Here is an 18981-nt window from a genome sequence, read left to right on the forward strand (position 1 = left end):
AAACAAAGGCGAAAACCAAACAAGCAACAGAACGAAAGCAGCTTCTGCCCTCCTGGGGAATACGTTGCACTGGGGAGGTCGGACACTGACAACTGGGCTCATGCTGGATAAGGGAGAGTAGTTCAAGGTCACTGGAGGCGGGGAGGCTGAGTCTGAAGGACTCCAGGGGAGCAGGGAGAGGCTGTCTCAGTGTGTGTGGTGGAGGAAGGGGGAGCAGGAGCGAACGGGGGGGCTGGAACTTGGTCAGGTTTGGGCCTGACTCTGGCGGCTGAGGGGAAGATGGATTGGAGTGGAGACTGACCAAGGCAGGGGGACTGGTCAGCAGGTTGCGGCGCGGAGGAGCTGACATCTGTACAAAGAGGGAGAAGGGGTGTGAATTGGCATGCATGAGGCATGTTGTAGTTGGATTTGGATCGGATCTGGGGACTGAATGAGAAGGAAGGGTCCCGAGGTGGCAGATGTTGGGGACAGGAAAGGCGGCAGGCCTCTGATGGTAGAAAGGAAGTTTAGAAGGAGGGCAGACTTCAGGCAGTGTTTTGGACATGTTGAGTTTAAGATGCTGGTGGATATCTACCATGAGGTAGTGAAGAACAACCAATGGCTGAGCCTAGAGATCAGGGAATTTCAAGTGAGATGGCCTACGGCGAATGTCAGAATCTCAAGGACATCCATAGCCAGAGGCTGGGACCGATTAAGAACTAGCAAAGGAGAACGAGAAGGGGCAGTCAGAGACAGGAGGAGTCCCAGGAGAGAGCAGCGTCCCCAGGAGATGGACCGAGGTCAAGAAGGTGATGATGGAGGAAAGCCCATGAGACTTAGCAATTAAGAGATCACTGGTTTCTCTGGTTTTTCTTCAGTTGAATGACAAGGTTGGATTCTAGATCCAAAGGCTTTAGCAGAGGCTGAGAGGCATGGAAGTGGACACCCCAATGATGGATGACTTTCCCCAAGAATTGATCATGGAGGGGAGAAGAGATGGGTGCTAGATGGGTGCTCACTTAAGCCCACCTCTTCCTGACTCGAAAATTTATCTTCTTGAGAATATGAAGATAGAGGTGGAAGCAATTCTTGCTCTGAGGAAGTTTGTGTTCAGTCAGAGGAGGCTGCATCTGGGCACATAAAGATCTATACCAATTAGATATGAGGCAGTTTAGGGAGGGGAGGGCGCTGGCAGCTAGAGGGATTCTGGGTTGTGAGGTGAAGAGGGAAGCTTATCTTCCTATGGAAAAGTCTGTGGCTTCTCCATTTGCATTGGGGTCCTTTTTAATTGGAAGAACACGGTCACTCCTAGAAAGAAATGGGGAAAGCAGGTCCTTGGCAGAACTACATGAAATGGAGAAATCCAAAGGAAGTCTGAGCCGAGCGAGGAACATCTGTTGTGGGTTTCTCTTCAACAAGGGTTTCCTGCTTAACAGAGCGGCAAGTTTGCTTGGGCCTGGGAATTGCTAGAGCGGCCTAAGAAACAAACCCTGGCAGTTTCAGGGCCCAAGTGTGTGAAGAGATGAAAATAATGGAAAGCAATGATATAAGCACATTAGAAAACCTTAAGTGTCCTGAAAATTTCATATCTCATTAAACAGTGCACTTAACAAGACCACACAGATTAAAGCAGCGAGCAAGGAATGAATAGGCAGGGAGAAGCCACGCTTCATAATGGAGCTGTCCTAAGTGGCAGACTGAATTTCTTCTCCCCAAAAGCAATGATTCAAGAAGACTGCTGCCATTTGTGTATTTTCTTTAATGCTGGCCAAGATCCTTTTGAAGAACAATTAAGCATTTTGACCCAATTTCTCTTTCTCTCCCAGCTCGAACATCCATAAGAAAAGTTAAAATCCCAAACATCAGCAGCAGACACAGTTAGGAAAGATCTTGTAGTGATGAGTGTACAGTATAGAGGGAAGCATTCTTCAAACTTTAAGGCACTTGGAGAACAGGAACTATTGTCCTGATCATCTTGGGGTGAAATGCATTGGGTCCCGTTGGGAGCCCACTTAATGACTGAAATGTGTCTTCCTGGTCTTTTCTTCTAGCACCCCCTCTGCCTCGGATGCCATCTTCTGCCCACCTGTCTCCAGTGGGACCTGGAGTAAGTATCTGCGGTTGGTTTATAAAGCGTGTGCTCATTGGATTGGGGGGTGGCTGCCATTGGGAGAGGGGAAGATCGCCTTCTTCAGAATTAGGATATTCTGCTGGCATAGAGAGATTTTTATTTACATTAATAAAGGTCTTTTCCAAGAAGCTGATTGTCATTTAGTTGAACACTGACTTCTGAGTCAGGAAGATTTAAACTTAAATGATCGTCTTCCATCTTTTCTCCACTCCATGGCCAATGGAGGTGCTAGAGGCCAGTGGCAGAGGTGGAGAGAACATGCTCCTCACAGCTCCGCTGCTCGGTGTCCAGTTTTGTCACTTGCTGTTTTTCGGGGGCACTCACTTGCATTGTCAGATGGTCAAGGTGACAGCTTCCTGCTGCTCATCAAGGAGCCCCCTCTGTCCTGTTTAGGACAAGTTCCAGCCCCTAACAAAGCGATCTGTTCTCCCTAGTAATTCAATTACTAGGAAGATGGCTTTATTTTTCCAAAGAGGCTTAGGAGCAGTTATTTTACTTTTCTCTCTTATTCCTTCTCTTTATTCTCAGACTGAGCCTCAGCTAGCAAACTCTGGTAGTGGGAGAAATTTCATCGCTCTGCAAACCTTGCCAAGAGTCTGGCCACATTGCCAGCCACCAAAGTTGAGGGAATAGTCATGTATTTGTATTCTTGGCGTTTTACAGAGTGATTTCATGAGTAAAGGGAACTCCCAGATGAGAGAAGTCTCTTGACTAGTGCTGGTCAGCATTCTTTCCACAGTTACATAGTCTTGGAAGTACCTTGCCCAGCTTGTGCAGCAGGTGTCTGAAGTGGGACCGGGTCATCCTAACTCTGGAACATCCATTAAGCCATTTTCCCTGGCCCAGGGCAAGTTCTTAAAGAAAGATACGAGCCTGACTCCAGTCCTTACACCCGCCTCCACGTGGCTTGTGCCAGGCACTGGTCTGCTCCATTCCACTCAGCATGCTGGGGAATGGCTTCAAGGGTGTCCGAGACTGCCCCAGGATGCTGTGCTCCTGTCACCATGGTATCAATGAAGAGCGAGGACTTGGGGATTGCTTTCCAGCCCTTCTCCCTAGGGCAGTTTCCGTGGCAGTCCCAGAAATAGGCTCTGTGATCCTAGAGCCAGTGCTGTAAGCTCTATAAGCTGGGGAGAGCCAATATCATCTTAGTCTGAAAATGGCAGGCATCTCCCAAGAAGCTCTTCGGAATACTGACCACCCAAGGGGCCGAGGAGCTTTTTGTCTTGGAGGGTGGTGGTCCTGACAGTGGAGGAAAGGTGGGAGTGCATTTGGGTCAGAGAATAGAGTCTAGGATCGTTGTGCATGTGGAATTAGAGCTGGGGGGACTTCCAGGATCATTGAGACCCCTCCTCTTATTGTGGGGGTGTCAGATCCTCCCTCCCCCTTGTCATACACATAGGTGTGCACGCACACGCGCACATGCACACACACACACACCTCCCCAACAGATTCAGGAATTTGCTCAGTTTCCTAACTCAGGGTCTCCAATGCTGAATCCCACTCTCTCTCCCCTCTATCATGAAAATGTTTCCCGATGATGATATATACTCATTATTGTCTCTTCTGCTGTGAGGCTTTTGGGGAGTCAGCATGAGTGGACCGAATGGTGGCTGGAGAGTCAGGAACATGCATTCCAGCCCCCTTTGGTGCTTACTAGATGATTGACGATGAAGAAGCTCCTTTCCCCGATTGCAGCTCTAAGCCTGTGCATTTGCCTGGATCACGAGCTGTATGGATGGGGATGTTTCCACTCTTGAGCAATCCCAGACCCTCGATGGGGCATTTTGCTTAACATGGAGTCTAAAGACCTCCAGGACAAACCGTCCCCTCCCTGTGAAGTTTGGCTGTGGCAGGAAGGTACCTTCGCTTGGTTTCTTTTCATGGCCATCTCCTGCTTCCTTCAATGTCCTCTCACCTTGAGTCCTCCCACTGCCTGATGCCATGTTTTGCCTTGCAGCTGTCCATCTCCCAGCTGTCCGCCTCTCCCCCCGCTTCCGTCAGGAGCCTCTCTGCCAAACCTCCCTTACCTATCCAGCTCAACTCTCAAGTCTCTGAAACTCTCCTGACCTCCTACGGAACCCAGGAAGTAAGCGCTTCCCACTCATTTCTCCTAAAAAGGTGGGGCACACTTGTTCTTAAACAAAGGCCCAGTGGAGTCTGACATCTTCAGTCACGGCCTTTCTTCATTTGTGAAGCACGTAATGATTTGATATTCTGAGCCACAGGGACAGGGGACGGCATTGACTTTTCCATTGGTTGGTCTTAAACCCATAATCATTACTTTCCCCTGGGGAAGAGAACCAAAGGGGAGCTTTAGCTTTATAAAATGGTCCCATAATACTGGATTTTCTGTGCTTGCTTTTGATGCTAAGTCAAATTTAAATGGTTCTTAAGTGCTCTGGTCCCTAAAAAAAAAAGGAAATGTCTGTTCAGTGACCCCAACATCCCCTTTTAGGAAGGACAGCATAGTGGACTAAGATGCTGAATCTGGAATCAGAAGGCAGTGTTCTAGTATCAGTGTGTGATCTCAGGCCTAACCTTTCTGAGCTCGTTTGTTCATCTCTGAAATAGAGTTAATGTAACTATCTCACAGGATAGAAAGTGCTTTCTATAGAATGTCTATAAAGCACTAGAACGATGTCACGTCTTACCTGAAAAATGATCAAATTATGTTTCAGTGATAACCATTCTTTTTTTCTTCAGTGACATTTTCATATGAAGTAGCACTGGAGAGACATAGCATATTTGGATCTGAAAGACTTTTGGCTTACAGGTTTCTGGACTGTCTCAGAGGGTTCTAGCTCAGAAACTTTGTGTTTAACTTTTAGCAATGTGTTGAAGAAAGAGCTTTATTACATAAGGTCTTTTGGAAAATGAATGGAAATACGAACCTAAATTTTCTAAAAGATCAATTTCTAAATGGGTTTTTTCTATAGTTATACATTTGTCAGCCATCTTTTTAATATCATGCAGTCATTATGCATTTCTTTTTTTCAAGTGTAAGATATTGGCTTGAAATTTTCAAAGACAACATTCTAGACACAGCATCTGGCTCCCAAGCAAGCCAGTCCTTTAGATTTTATTTTATTTATTATAAATCCTATAAATAGGATTTATTTCCTATTGTTCTGAATTCCTTTTAAGGGACTCTAAGCTTCATGATGGTAGGCAGGGACCTCATCTTAATAGAACTCTAAATTTCTCCCATCACCTAGTACACTTTTGGTGCTTAATAAGTACTTGTTGAATGCATGAGTAAACAAATGGATGGATAGTATAGGAGAGTAGAGCATGTGCCTGATTTCATGGGTTCAGCCATGGAAAGGGACAAAGGAGGAAGAACATATATTTATTTCCCACCAGAATGCTCTGTCCACTGGCATATGGATGCCAATTTAAATCTTTAGTAAAAAAATAATCCCTCATTGATTAATAAATTGGTAGAATTGTTTTTTTAATTCTTGAATCAGTGAAAGCATGTCATCAGGAAATTTATTTAGATGAGAACAGCATCTTTGTGCCTTAGTTACGAAACTGCACTGGTGGATACCCTTCATTTTGTTTGAGTGTCTCCTTCTTATCCACTAGGAACTCTCCCCCAACAACAGCACAATAGCTCATCTGGAGGTTGACCTGAGTCAGAGATCTCTCACTACAGAATCACCCAGTGCTGATCAGCTACAAGAATTGCCTTTCACACCCTTACATCCTCCAATTATCATGAGCACTGAGCCTCAAAGGTGGGTCCTAAATCTCTAGATGTGATATAGGTCCTGGTGGGTGCTTTTGTGTTTGTATAGCGTCGCTTGGGAGATGACTAGCTTAGCAGATGACTAGAGTCAGGGGATGTCTGGTTTGGGCTTGGATCATCCTGATGTACAGGATTCTGTTGTATTGCAGTTCTAGATCTAAACTCTCGCGGGCCTCGCTCGTCCGCCTGCACACATTGGGCTTTCCAGTAATTCTGGACCGCAGCAAGCAACCGGCTGAAGTTGTGGATCCTGCCATCCCTGTAAACTTTAATCCTCAAAAGGAAGAGGCAGATGTGCTACAGAGCAATGAAATAATACTGCAGTTTCTTGCCTTTAGCAGGTAAAACAAGACTGATTCTCCAACCTTGTTTTGATGGTCCTCCTGTTAAAAGTGAAATTCTTAATGTAGTTCTCATCCTCTGTAGCTTCTCATTTCCTTGTTAAGTCATATTATTCCTCCTGTTATTAAAAGGCATCTTTTTTTAAGAATTGAATTTTATTTTTCCAAATATATGTAAAGATGGTTTGCAACCTTCACCTTTTAGAAAACCTTATGTTCCAAATTTGTATTCTTTCTTCTCCTCCCTCCTCCATAAGACATTATGCAATATGATAAAGGTTAAACATGTGCAATTCTTCTAAACATTTCCATATTCGCCATGCTGTACCAAAAAAAAAAAAAAAGAGATCAAAAGAGAAAAAAACTATGAAAAAAAACCAAGCAAACAAACATCAACAAAAAGGTGAAAATACTATGCTTTGATTTAGTTAGTTTCCATAGTTCTCTCTCTGGATATGGATGACTCTCTACATCACAAGTCTATTGGAATTAGCCGGAATCATCTCATTGTTGAAAAGAGCCAAGTTCATCAGAGTTGCTCATCACATAATCTTGTTGATATGTACAATGTTTTACTGCTTCTACTTATTTCACTCAGAATCAGTTCATGTAAGTCTAAAAGGTACCTTTTAAAAACAGGACTTTGGGGAGTTCAATAAACCTTTCAAAAGTGATTCTCTAGATTTGTTGTTATCATCACAATTAGAAAATTATTGGATCTTTCATTGGTACTTTTTCTCTGACTATAGTTCTTCTTTCTCCTTATCTTTCTTCAAAGGTAAAGTATTGCCAATAGCTAGAGCCTCATTAATTGCCCAACCAGCTTATCCAGAGCTATTCAATACCTGAGGCAACCTCTTAGAACTGTAGCAGTAATAAATCTATATGATATGAAAGATTTCTCAATAGGCCAAATGTTCTGTAAAGGGCTATTGCTGATGGATTAATTCAAAGATGCAATTTTATTTAGAGCATCAGAGGACCCCAGGGGAATGCCATGGCCAAAAACGGTATATTTCACCTTCCAATTTTATCGTTTCCCACCGGTCACAACTCCACGGTTACAACTAGTGAAGCAAGACCAATATGGGATGACTAACTCTAATTCTCTGTTCCACATCCTGGTTGCAATTAACAAAGATGGCTCATGTAACAATGGTAAGCATGTGTTTGATATGTTGATATATGTGAGTTTTGTCAACTTGTAATTTAAGAATGAGCTTTTCAGGTTGTTGGATAGGGAGAAAAGAAAGCTAAAATAGTGGCCATATGTTTAGAAGATGTGGGATTTTTAGACTAAGAATAGCAAACTAAGTTGTTTATAAACTAAGTACCTCAGAGACCTTAACTAATCCAGTCATTTAAATGAGATTTTTGTCGATTGGAATTAAGGCTATTGAGCCGTGAAATATGCATTTAGATGTCTTCTATTTGTTCACATAATACATAATTAAGAGTAGATCCCAAATATTGAGAATGATCATAAGGTGTGAAATCCACAAAAATCTAGTGCTGTGGGAAGAGGGAAAGTCAATAAATATAGGCAGCTTTCATCCTTCAGAGAGATTATTTACTTACAACTTGTGTATCTTTTCACGTGTCCTCATGAATATATGATACTTATCATAGAAACTTTTTTCTATTTCTGACAAAAACAATTTTGTTGGTATGTTTAAGTTTGCCATTCCTTGAGAGATTTAAGAAGTTGATTCTACTTGTAGTAGATGAATCATTTGAAAAAGTAGTGTGTGTGTGTGTGTGTGTGTGTGTGTGTGTGTGTGTGTGTGTAATCTAGTTCAATTTTGTTGGCAAAAGCAGAAATTGTGTATCTTAAAGTCCTTATCCCCTGTGACAAAACCATTTAGTATCCATATCAGTTTAACAGGGCCCAGCTGATAGAAAGCTTCGTAAAGAGTTGGACCAAGAAGATGTCGGCTTAGGCTTTGGGTAGGGCTCTGTCTTGCCCAGCTGGAGCTTTTGAGACTTAGTTGTTGTTGTTATTAACTCGAGAATTATGATTTCACTTGATTAATGTGTTTATTAAATTGTAATTATAGCTGAAAGTGAGATTGGGTTCTGGTGTCCAGGGCTCACGTTTCTCTTCAGAAAATAAGGATGATAAATGAGTCAAATTTACTTTTAGACTCTTCTTCTGGGTTTCTTCTGGGGGCAGACTCTCCTGGGCTCCAGCTCCAGTATCTGGTGGATCCTGCCTTCCTCAAGCCTGGAGAACAGCGGTGGTTCATACATTATCTTGCCGGGCAGACTCTACAGATCGATGTCTGGGATGGAGATTCGCTGCTTCTCATTGGGTCTGCAGCAGTACAGATGGAGGTAACATTTCTTTCTGCAGTAAAAGCATGATAACATGTTGCTCATTGAAAATCCCATTATGAAAGAGTCCAGAAGAGTTGTTAGTGTGGCCTCTTTACCCAATTTAGGTGCTATAATTCTGCCTATCGATTCCTTCTGATAGAAAGCACGATCACTTTCCTTGCAAAGGAAAATATTTTTCATAACGAACAAATTCTATATTTTCAATTGTTTTCCCATTTAACTCTAAGAACAAACTCAGAGGTTCATTTGCTTCCTCTAAGAAATTTTAACTTTCTTAAGGTAAGGTAAAAAAAAAAAAAAAAAAAAAAAGAAAAGATCTGTCCTTAATTATTTCTTATTTCCATGATTGCTTCCATAATGATTTATTAAAAACAAAAATGAAAACGACCAGTGTGGTATAGTAGATACAGGGCTAGTCCTTACGTCAGGATGCCCTGGATCCAGATAGCACCTCTGACTCTTACTGGCAGTTGATCATGGACATGACATTAGCCATAGTACCCACATGGAGAATTTGAAGGGTCATCAAAAGTCATCAAGTCCCATCCTTTAAAGTACAGATGAGGAAACTGGGTCCCAGGGAGCTGATGAATTTGGGGTGACACTTTAAAAGTTTGTGAAATTGCTTAACAGTTCCGATTTGATTAGTAGAAAGGAGCACCTTCTCCATGGTGTTTTTAATAAAACTGGTCTTAAACATCACGTGGATGGGCCCCTGCTTCTTCAACTGTGGCTGATCCATGGCCCTCCCATGATGACTTTGCTCCTCTTCCCACACTCCTGATGCTGATTTGTTCTAGTGGCATTTTGTGAGAGAAGGCTGGACCACGGACTGCCCTCATACTCGTGCGGGGCTGTTTGCTTTTTTAAAGCAAGTCAGCTGGTGCCTTAATTCCTCCACAGCTGATCCAAGGGTCAGGTGGGATTCCTGGGTTTGAGCCCTTGTGATCATAAGGGATAGGAGAGCCTTTGCACCGAGGCCAGGTGCCTCGGGATATTTCCTGAGCATCCGGGTTGATGGCAGGGCTGGACGTGCCCACCGGGGTCCCCTCAGAACTGCCTCGGATTGCCTTTTACCTGTCACGTTTCCCTCACCCCACAGCACATCCTCCGCCAGGGCCACGCAGCTGTGCAAGTCTCCCATGAGCTCGATGTGGTCACCACAGAATACGAACAGGACACACTGGTGGTGAGTGGAGATCTCACCAGGCCTGGCACTGTCAAGCCCATTGGAGTCCACCCTGTGGTCAGAGGCCGCCTGCATCTGACTTTGGCTAACGTGGGTAAGGAGCCGCGCTCCCGGGCTGGCTTTGCTTTGGCACTCCACTACCTTGGCTCCAGAGGCTGAGCAGAGGACTTTGATTTCTTTTGTAGCCCCCTCTGCATCTCGCCTGATGCCTGAGGTGTCCCTAGCAGGTGCCCAGGAAATGCCTCCTGAGTGATTAGGAGGGTTAATGAGACTGTCCCTCTCAGGGCACGTTCTGCTGTATTTTAGCCTTGTGACTTTTCAGTATGCAAGTGAAGCTATTAGGCATCACATTGCCCACTTTTTTTTCCTCCTTCCTATTCCCCATCTGTCCTTTGGTCTGTCCTCAAATAAAGGGGATAGCTTATGAGAGAGCTTTTTTATCTGTGCATGAAATGTCAAGCACGGTGACATGAGGGGGGGCCTTCGGTCTTCAGGGAGCAAAATTAAAAAACAACAACTGTCCCCAACTTTCAGGCAGCTGGGGGAGGAGAAGAGAGGGAAAACACAATTTTTCTGATCTAAAGCAATGATCCTTTGTGGAAAGAGTCATAAAAAAATCTGTAAGAATCCCAGTCTAGCATCCTGATGCTTCCTCCCATTTTGTCCTTGTTTGACACTTCTGCCAGGGACCAGAGGTTTCTCACAGGGCTTGACTTTGGGGAGAATCGAGTCTGGGTCATTTGGAGAGATGCAGTTCATTTTTATTTAAGACTGCCTTTTGTCAGGGCGGGCCCCAGAGGGCTGCAGCTGATAGAGAGGGATGTTGCTGGCCGGCCTAGGTCACAGAGTTGGGAAATGGTGACAGGCAGGACACAGAATTGCTCCTCCTCCTTTTGCTCACCAGATACCTTTGCAGAGCTTCAGGGCTGAGCGCCGGTGTGCTTTACTGCATTCGGTTAATGAAAAATGTTTAAAAAAAAGAAGACTGTCATCCTTTATTATTTTCCTGGGGCAAGGTAGGGGGGAAATTTTGAGATTGGGGTTTTTTCTTAGCAAAATGGATAACACAACAATACTGGGGACTTTTGACCCATGACAGGTCAGGGCACAGTCCAATCTCTGGAGTTTTATGAGGAATTTTCCATTTCTTAAAAATCACCCGAATTGAAGCCCACAAGCCATAGGAGACAGAAACACATCCTTTCTGTGCACATCAGCAGCCGTCCCTGGCAGCAAGAAGACGAGTTAATACACAGTTCATTAAGTCTGGTTTGAGTTTTCTGCTTGCTTGTTTACAAATGTAAAATCGGAGGCAGCTTTGAAAACAGACAATATGGAAACCGCAGAACTCAATTAGGTTCTGGAGAAATAACTGAACGACATGTGAGAAACAGGCATTATTCCAAAGCTCCCAGAAGCCCCGGCTCCAGAATGGCGAGGAGCATTCTTGCTTCCTAGAATGTATTGGTTATTTTTATATTTAATTCACAAGCCCACAAATGTGCAATGACTCCAGGTTTTAAAATCTTATCTTCAGAAGAAAGATTAGCTCTATTATATGTTATCTTAAATTGTCATTTTCATACTTTGCCTGCAAGAGAATGATAAGCTCTTGGGAAAGAGTCTGAGATACACAACCCTGAGAGGACCTAAATGCAAACTTAGAAAAGGGAACAGAAGAATAAAGGACAAATGCTGAACACAACCCACTTTGTATCAATGCAGCAGCTATTTGATTTCTCCATAAATTTGGTTTTGTTATTTTTTTTTAACTTTGTGGCTTTTATTTCTTTATAAAATTGGTTAGTATGCACTGAGCAGTGGGACCACTCCTGAAAATTGGATGATGACTGTATAATTATTTGGAACTACAGAAATGGAATAAAAGCTAAATGGCAGCATTCCTACGGGGAGATGACACTGGGGCTGAGCTCTGGCTGTCTTGCATTCCCTTTCCATGTGTCCAACTTCGAGGACAAGAACTGAATCTTTAACTAGAGAATTTTCTACTTTTCAGATTTGATTAATTATTTTCCTCTTAAGACAATGTATATTCCACCTCAATTGGCCTACTTGCTCTTCGAAGACTCAATCAACAAGCATTTATTAAGGGCCTATCTGAGTATCATGCATTGTGCTAGGAGAGAGGGATCCAAAGATAAAGAATAAAGCAGTCCCCCAAGAGAAGGAATTTAATTCTAGTGGGAGGACATAGAAAGGGCATAAAAATATATAGATAATAATGAAATGTAAATATATACAGAATATTTAAATACAAGCCAAGAAAGGTGGGTCCTAGGAGCTTGACTGAGAAAAGGAGAAGCTTGAGGGGATAAACTGAATCTTCATTTGCCAGTATTTGAGGATTCTTTGTGCAGACTTTCCAATATTCCTCCAATGTAATCCCTTAGCTTCCTTTAAGGCATAATCTCCTATGGAAAAATTTTCCTGTTTCTAGTACTTATTGTTGCTCTCTCTTTTATTTCAAATGATCTTTTACTTGTCAGAGTCAACGTCTTGTTGATTCCCCTTTCTCACTTTTACAGTTGTAACCTCGATTTACCTAGCATAGATCCTGGCACTTTTCAATGCTTGTTGGCTGATTGATTGAATATCTTACCAGGAGAATGTCAGCTTCTTGAGGACAGAGGCTGATTTTCATTTTGTTTTTGTAGATCTAGTGCCTAACATATTGCAGGGCCCAAAGTAGGCACTTTAACTGCTCATTGGATGAATGGAATGAAGGAGAAACTGTAGGGTTTTCTCAGCTGTTAAGTTTCAGCTGTCCTTTCCTCGGAAGCTTTAAACTCAGGGTAAAAGCCACTTCATAAATGATGAGATAATGATAACATTATTACCAGCTGATGAGATCAAGAGGAGAAAATAGTAGATTTGAGATTTAACTCTGGCCAGGTTATATTCCTTTCTCAGTAGATTCAATCAGTTGACAAATATTTATTAACTACTAGCTGCTGCTGAGGATATTAAAAAAAAGGGTGAGGTGGGGTGAGCAAAAGAGAGTCTCTGACCTTAAGGAGCTTGCCATCTAATGGGAGAAACCACATGACTAGAATTAAGAAACCAGTCACTAAACATTTATTAAGTACCTACTATATGCCAGGCACTGTGTTAAATGCTGGGGATACAAAATGAGGCAAGAACCAATTTCTGACTTCAAAGATCTTATAATCTAATGGGGGAGACCACATGCAAACAAACAAATACAAAACATGTTATATATAGGATAAATAAGAAATAATTAACAGAGGAAGGGCACAGAAATTTAGAGAGGTTGGGAAAAGCTTCCAACAAAAGAAAGTTAAACTTGTTGAAGTCAGGAAGATTTCTTAAATGTTTTCAGTGGCTGCAGGCCCAATCATTCAGATTTATGAATCTTTTATGGAGGGAGACTTTAGAGAAAATGAAGCACCTGTGGAGTCAGAATTTTAGGAGTTTTAGGTTAGTTTTAATTTCTTTTAAAAATATGTAAGTGAATAAACAGCCCTGATATTAGACTAGTGCCATAAATGATGGGCATAGTTTTTCTTTTCTTTTTTTTTTTATTTAAAGCTTTTTATTTTCAAAACATGCATAGATTTCAACATTCACCCTTGCAAAACCTTGTGTTCCAAATTTTTTTCTCCCTCCTTTCCCCCACCCCCTCCCCAGATGGCAAGTAATCCAATATATGTTAAATATGTGCAGTTCTTTTATACATAATTATCATGCTGCACAAGAAAAATTAGATCAAAAAGGAAAAAATAAGAAGACAAAATGCAAGCAAACAACAACAAAACAGTGAAAATACTACACTTAGTCCTCACAGCTCTCTCTCTGGGTCCAGATGGCTCTCTCGATGATAGTTATATCTTGATACTATGAAGTGCATTGCTGGAATCACAGATTCTAAAATTTAGAGCTCCTGGATCCTTATATTTATGTTACTGTCATCTTATTTAAGTAGGATTCTGGCTACAGACTAGGTGAGGATCAATTTAGTTAACATATACCCAAAGCACATAGAGGGTCATCGGAATGTTGCTTATGAAGGAATGAAATTTTTGGATGTAATCCATAAAAAAATAAAAATGCAAACCAGCTCTTCGTCCCATGCAGTTTGCAGGGTGAGATTTGTGAATTGGTTAGAAAAGTGGGAGAAGGTACTCAAAATCATACTATTCTTAGACTATCTATGAACATCAGCATAACCATTGAATTTCTCTTGTGAGATGGGATTTTTCCACCAAATCTGGAGTCAGGAATCTGAGTTTAAATCTGGCTTCAGACACTTACTGGCTGTGTGATCCTGGACAAGTCACTTAATCACGATTGCTTCCAAAAAAAAAGAAGGTATTGCTATATATCCTGTACTCCAGAGCACCAAAAAATTTCATTTTGTGGATTATGGCCTTTTTCACTTCAGGATTCATGAAAATAATATACCATCTGACCACATGAAATTAATTGCTGTTTATGGGCAACATTTCTTGTCAAGTATGAAAAAATGGTAATTAGCATCTCTCTCTCCCTAGAAAAATAAAGTGGATGAAACAGTACATGAGCAGGTAGTCTCTTGGTCTGTGTGTCTTCCCTATGTTGGCAAGTTCCCCTCATGGACTTGAGTATTCACAGTAAATGTATCTTACTTGTCTCAAGGGCCCATCTCTAAAGTCAAACTCAGGTCTACATTTCTCTTTTGTAACCATGCTAACAGAAACCTAGGAAACAAAAGCCCAGAATCAGTGAGAGCATTTAATTGGAACAGAATTGGAAGTAGGAAAGAATGGAAACATTCTCAGCACCCATCTCTCAAATGAATACCCTCCCCCACTTCTTGTCAAGGTTCTTTCTGCCTACACACTGAGGAAAACAGCAAATTTCTCTTGGCAGACTTATTTAGGCAGCTCTTCTTATAGCTCTTTCCTCATACTTCACCTCTGGTTATGGCACTGTGTAGCTCATGGGGAGGTGTGGTCCCGGCCACTTTCTCTGGCTTTGTGGACTTATCTCTGCTAAGCTCAGCTGGCAGCCCACCAGTCTGGACTCTTGGACAGTGGAGACTTCTTGCTCATTCCTCCCATGTGTTCACTTGTATTAATTCCTTCTTTCACTTCTTGCCATGCCCATCTCACTCGTATCAATGGTACATCATCTTGTTGTACTTTAAAATCCTAGCCCACCTCATGGGGAAATAGCTAGTACTTGCTACCCTATACCCTGGGCAGCACAAGTCTGTCCTCATCCAGATCAGCTTTTGTTAAATCATCTTGCATTGATGCTGTAGATAAACAAAGGTCTAGGCTTATAAGAGAAAAGTAAAAATAGAATGGATCAGATTGTATTTGGGGATGATCCCAAGTTTCTCATTTCTGTGAAAGGCCCACTGTCATGGTGGAATCCACAAATAGTGAACCAAAAGGTGGTCTCCAGGACATTGGGAGGATTCTGTGTAGATGATTTATGTGATGACATAGATAAGAGCAACATGGAGGAAGAAGTCAGACTGCTGTGTACGCATTCCCTCCTACTCTCCCTCCTTTCTTTCCTTCCTTCCTTCTCTCCCTCCCTCCCTCTTTTTTCTTTCCTTCCTTCTTTCCTTCCCTCCCTTCTTCCCTCCCTCTTCTTTCCTCCCTCCCTTCCTCCTTCTCTCCCTTCCTTTTTTTCCTTCCTCCTTCATTCCCTCCCTTCCTCTCTCCCTCCTTCCATCCCTTCTCTGTCTCTTTCTTTTTTCCCCTCAAGACTTGTATGTACTATCTCTTTATAGTTCTTGTTGCTATTTGGACAAATCATCCCAAGTTTCTCTGTCTTCATACAATTTGCCATTTCTTATAGGACGATGATCTTTATTCCATTCCATTTTTATACCACCCTTTATTCAGCCATTCCTGTCAATAAACATCTACTTTGTTTCCAGGTCTTCACTACCCCAATAAAAAACAGAAAAGTGTAATATTTAACAGGAAGACAGAATTATTTGCAGAAGCTTGTTTATTTTATGGGACTCTTGAAAACATTTTATCAAGTTCTTGGGAAGCTCTTAGTGGGTTGTGAGAATTTAGTAGAGTGCTGCGGCTATCCTTACAAAATTAGCAGTTACACTCTGGATTTTTATGGGAGTTTATTCATCCTTCTTAAACAATAGGCTTGCTCTCTCTAAACCATTGTATAATGTAGGAACTCTAGCTATTCTAATGTGAGTTGAGTGTAGGGTCTTTTGGCTTATAATGTACTTGTGGTTAAAGACATTTATATGTAAAAGCTTTTGGAAGCTCATATTTTAATGTAGCCCACAGCAGAGTTACAGAATTTAAAAGGGTGATTTTGTGATAGTTTTATTATAATTTTAAAGAGACTGAAATTCTATCCAGTTTAAAACCACTGGAGATTTGTCCAGAGATCAGATGAATAAGAGTCCCTGGGTCAGTCTCATTGGTGTCAGGTTGTTTGTTTCACCAAAGCAAAAGGTACATCTCCTGTCTCTTAGAAGCCAAGAATATAGAAAACAAAAGATGAATGAATTGAGCAAATGGAGTTCTTTTACATGTCAGCGTTTCTGTATAATAGAACAAATTGAAACCAGAGCTTGGGAGTAAGGGCTTTAATATGGTGTATAATTTAGAAGTTAGAATTCTACTATGTGTTTGCCTCTCGTTAAGCTTTTATTAAAATTACAAAAGATGTTTTGTTTTTTTTTTTTGCTATTAATATATTCCTCCAACCCCTATGGGGGTGATTTCAATTTAGGTCGTGTGTCTGAAAAGAAATCAAATGAATCCAACACATTGCCCCCTTCACGATCGCGGATCATTTCTTCTAATGATGGGACAAGTGGCTTCCATGGAGGCAGTCTTCTTAGCTACGAGGGCCGTAGAGGTAAGCGGAAGGGGACCAACCTTGGGGAGGCAAGTGGAGGATTGAGGCGATAGGAACTAGAACTGTCCTTCCTTGGAAAACAGTGCTAACTGAATGTCATCCAGGCTTAGCCTTGGAGCATGTGCCCTAAGTAATCTTATTGATTTTTCCGGTCACGTTTGTTCTCCTCATTAATCAAATGCCACGGTCTGTGTACTTGGTTCTGTGGAAATCAAGCTCTATTCTTTTGACAGAGTAATTGGAATCCTGTGAGTGGCATTTGTTGTAGGTTAGCGAGCCGTTCATCTGCAGTGGAGAGGGGGAGAGGATATAGGAAACAGGGAAATCATTGGATTATTTTTTAATAGAGGTGAATCGTCAATAATAGTAAACATTTATTAAGCACCACTATGTACCAGGCACTGTGATAAGCACAGGGGAAACAAATGTGAAAAAGAAAGAAAATTCCTACTTTCAAGGAGCTTATAATTTATGGGGGGGAGTAAGGGGTGCTGGGGGGAGATGATACATAATAGAAAGCTGAAAGGGGGACTGGGGAAGTACCCAAAGCAAGGGTACCATGGGGAAATAAAAAAATGAAAAACCAGTGCTGCCATAGAAGCCACAGGAGTCCTAAATGAGTGATCTGTGGATGGGAAATGAATTAATGCCATATTTTAGATACATGTGGACATTGCACCCTTATATTTGAAAATTGAAGACCTTAGGGAAGTCAACTCATTCCTCTGAGTCATCTATAAGATGAAAGAACTATGTTAACTTATCTCAAAGGTTGCTGCCAGCTCCAAATCCCATACATTTAGCTTGGGAAATACCTCCCTTTTAGTGAAAAAACAAACAAAAAACTGACCATCTTTTTTGAAGATCTTTTCCTCCACAAGTAACCAGAATAAATGTGATACAACTTGGAAGTAGTTGCCATGTGTATTAAACAGACAAAAGGCCAAGTAAGTTAATTTTCTAAACACTTTGCAAGTTATAGTTCTAGAGATGATAGGTACCTCAGAGACATTCTCATTTTACAGATGAGGAAATTGAGGCCCAGAGATGAAGATTTTTGCCCAAAGTTACTCAGGCAGTAAGTATGTTGAAGAGTTGGGATTGGAATCTAGTCATTTTGAACCCAAACCCATTGCCCTTTCTACCATAACACATTGAGGAAACTGAGGCCCCAGAGAATCTCGTTGAATGTATAAGTTAACAGAGGTAGGATTAGGATTCCAGACTCTTTTCTTTTTTTTTCCTTTCTCCTCTATTCAATATAATCACTAAGATAATGTAACCCTTGTTTGAGAAGCTCTTCCTTGACACAAGGGGCCTGATCACACTTTTGAGGAAATGCTCTCCTTTTTTCTACTTTCATTTCACCCATAAAGACAACCTCCTCCCACTGTATAGCCACCAACTCTCTTTATAAATAGGAATGTTTATGAGACCCAAAGCACAAATAGGTTTCCTTACAGGCTAAAGGAAACAGACATAACTCCTGTGAGGCAGGGTGGCATTTTGGATACAGAGCTGGTATTTGAGACAGGGAGGTCTACCCTCCAGGCCTGCTCTGACCCAAACTGACTGTGTGATCCTTAATGCCCAGGCAACACTCTGAGATTCTAAGATGCCAAGGATTCACTGAACTCCATTGGGGTGGGGTTTTATCAACTGAGAGATTCCTATCCCCAAGGGCCATCTTGAGCTGTCCTGATTTATATCTGGTCACTGTACTCTGATGTCTCTAGGGATAAAGTGAGGCAAGTGACCTTGCATAGCCCTCCCTTTTAATCCAATTCACTTGCATGACATGGCCTGCTTTGAAAGCAAAGGACAAACAGGAAACCAAAGGTCTACTTCCTATCCTTATCCTCTCATTCCACTATTCAGAATAGGACTGGACTCAGTAAGATCTAAGTTTTAATTTAGCCTTAGACCTTTACTTAGCTGTGTGACCCTTGGCAAGTCATTTAACCTCTGTCTACCTTATTTTTTTCATTTGTAAAATGGAGATAATAATAACAGGATTATTGTAAAGATCAAATATGATAATATTTGTAAAGAACTTAGCACAATGACTGGCACATCCATCTTTCTATTCTTCCTTCCATCCATCTTTCTATCCTTCCTTCCTTCTATCCATCCATCTTTCTATCCTTCCTTCCTTCCTTCCATCCATCCATCTTTCTATCCTTCCTTCCATCATCTATCCATCTTTCTATCCTTCCTTCCTTCCTTCCATCCATCCATCTTTCCTTCCTTCCATCCATCCATCTTTCCTTCCTTCCATCCATCCATCTTTCCTTCCTTCCATCCATCTTTCTATCCTTCCTTCCATCCATCTATCCATCTTTCTATCCTTCCTTCCATCCTTCCTTCTATTCTTCCT

General features: G+C 41.8%; 1 protein-coding gene across 5 annotated transcripts in view; it reads left to right on the forward strand.

Moving 5' to 3' along the window:
• NPHP4 (nephrocystin 4) overlaps window positions 1-18981 on the forward strand; it is a 162430-nt gene that overhangs the window by 109033 nt on the left and 34416 nt on the right. For 4 of the 5 annotated variants that reach the window (XM_051988711.1, XM_051988710.1, XM_051988712.1 and 1 more), the window contains 8 exons: window positions 2031-2086; window positions 4071-4199; window positions 5702-5853; window positions 6014-6205; window positions 7176-7363; window positions 8379-8539; window positions 9645-9825; window positions 16476-16604. In XM_051988711.1, the coding sequence (XP_051844671.1) occupies window positions 2031-2086; window positions 4071-4199; window positions 5702-5853; window positions 6014-6205; window positions 7176-7363; window positions 8379-8539; window positions 9645-9825; window positions 16476-16604 (1188 nt within the window). The remainder of the gene's footprint in view (window positions 1-2030; window positions 2087-4070; window positions 4200-5701; window positions 5854-6013; window positions 6206-7175; window positions 7364-8378; window positions 8540-9644; window positions 9826-16475; window positions 16605-18981) is intronic. The other variant, XM_051988713.1, reaches the window with a different exon arrangement.

This window comes from Antechinus flavipes, chromosome 3 (assembly GCF_016432865.1).
Source record: "Antechinus flavipes isolate AdamAnt ecotype Samford, QLD, Australia chromosome 3, AdamAnt_v2, whole genome shotgun sequence".
Taxonomy (NCBI): domain Eukaryota; kingdom Metazoa; phylum Chordata; class Mammalia; order Dasyuromorphia; family Dasyuridae; genus Antechinus; species Antechinus flavipes.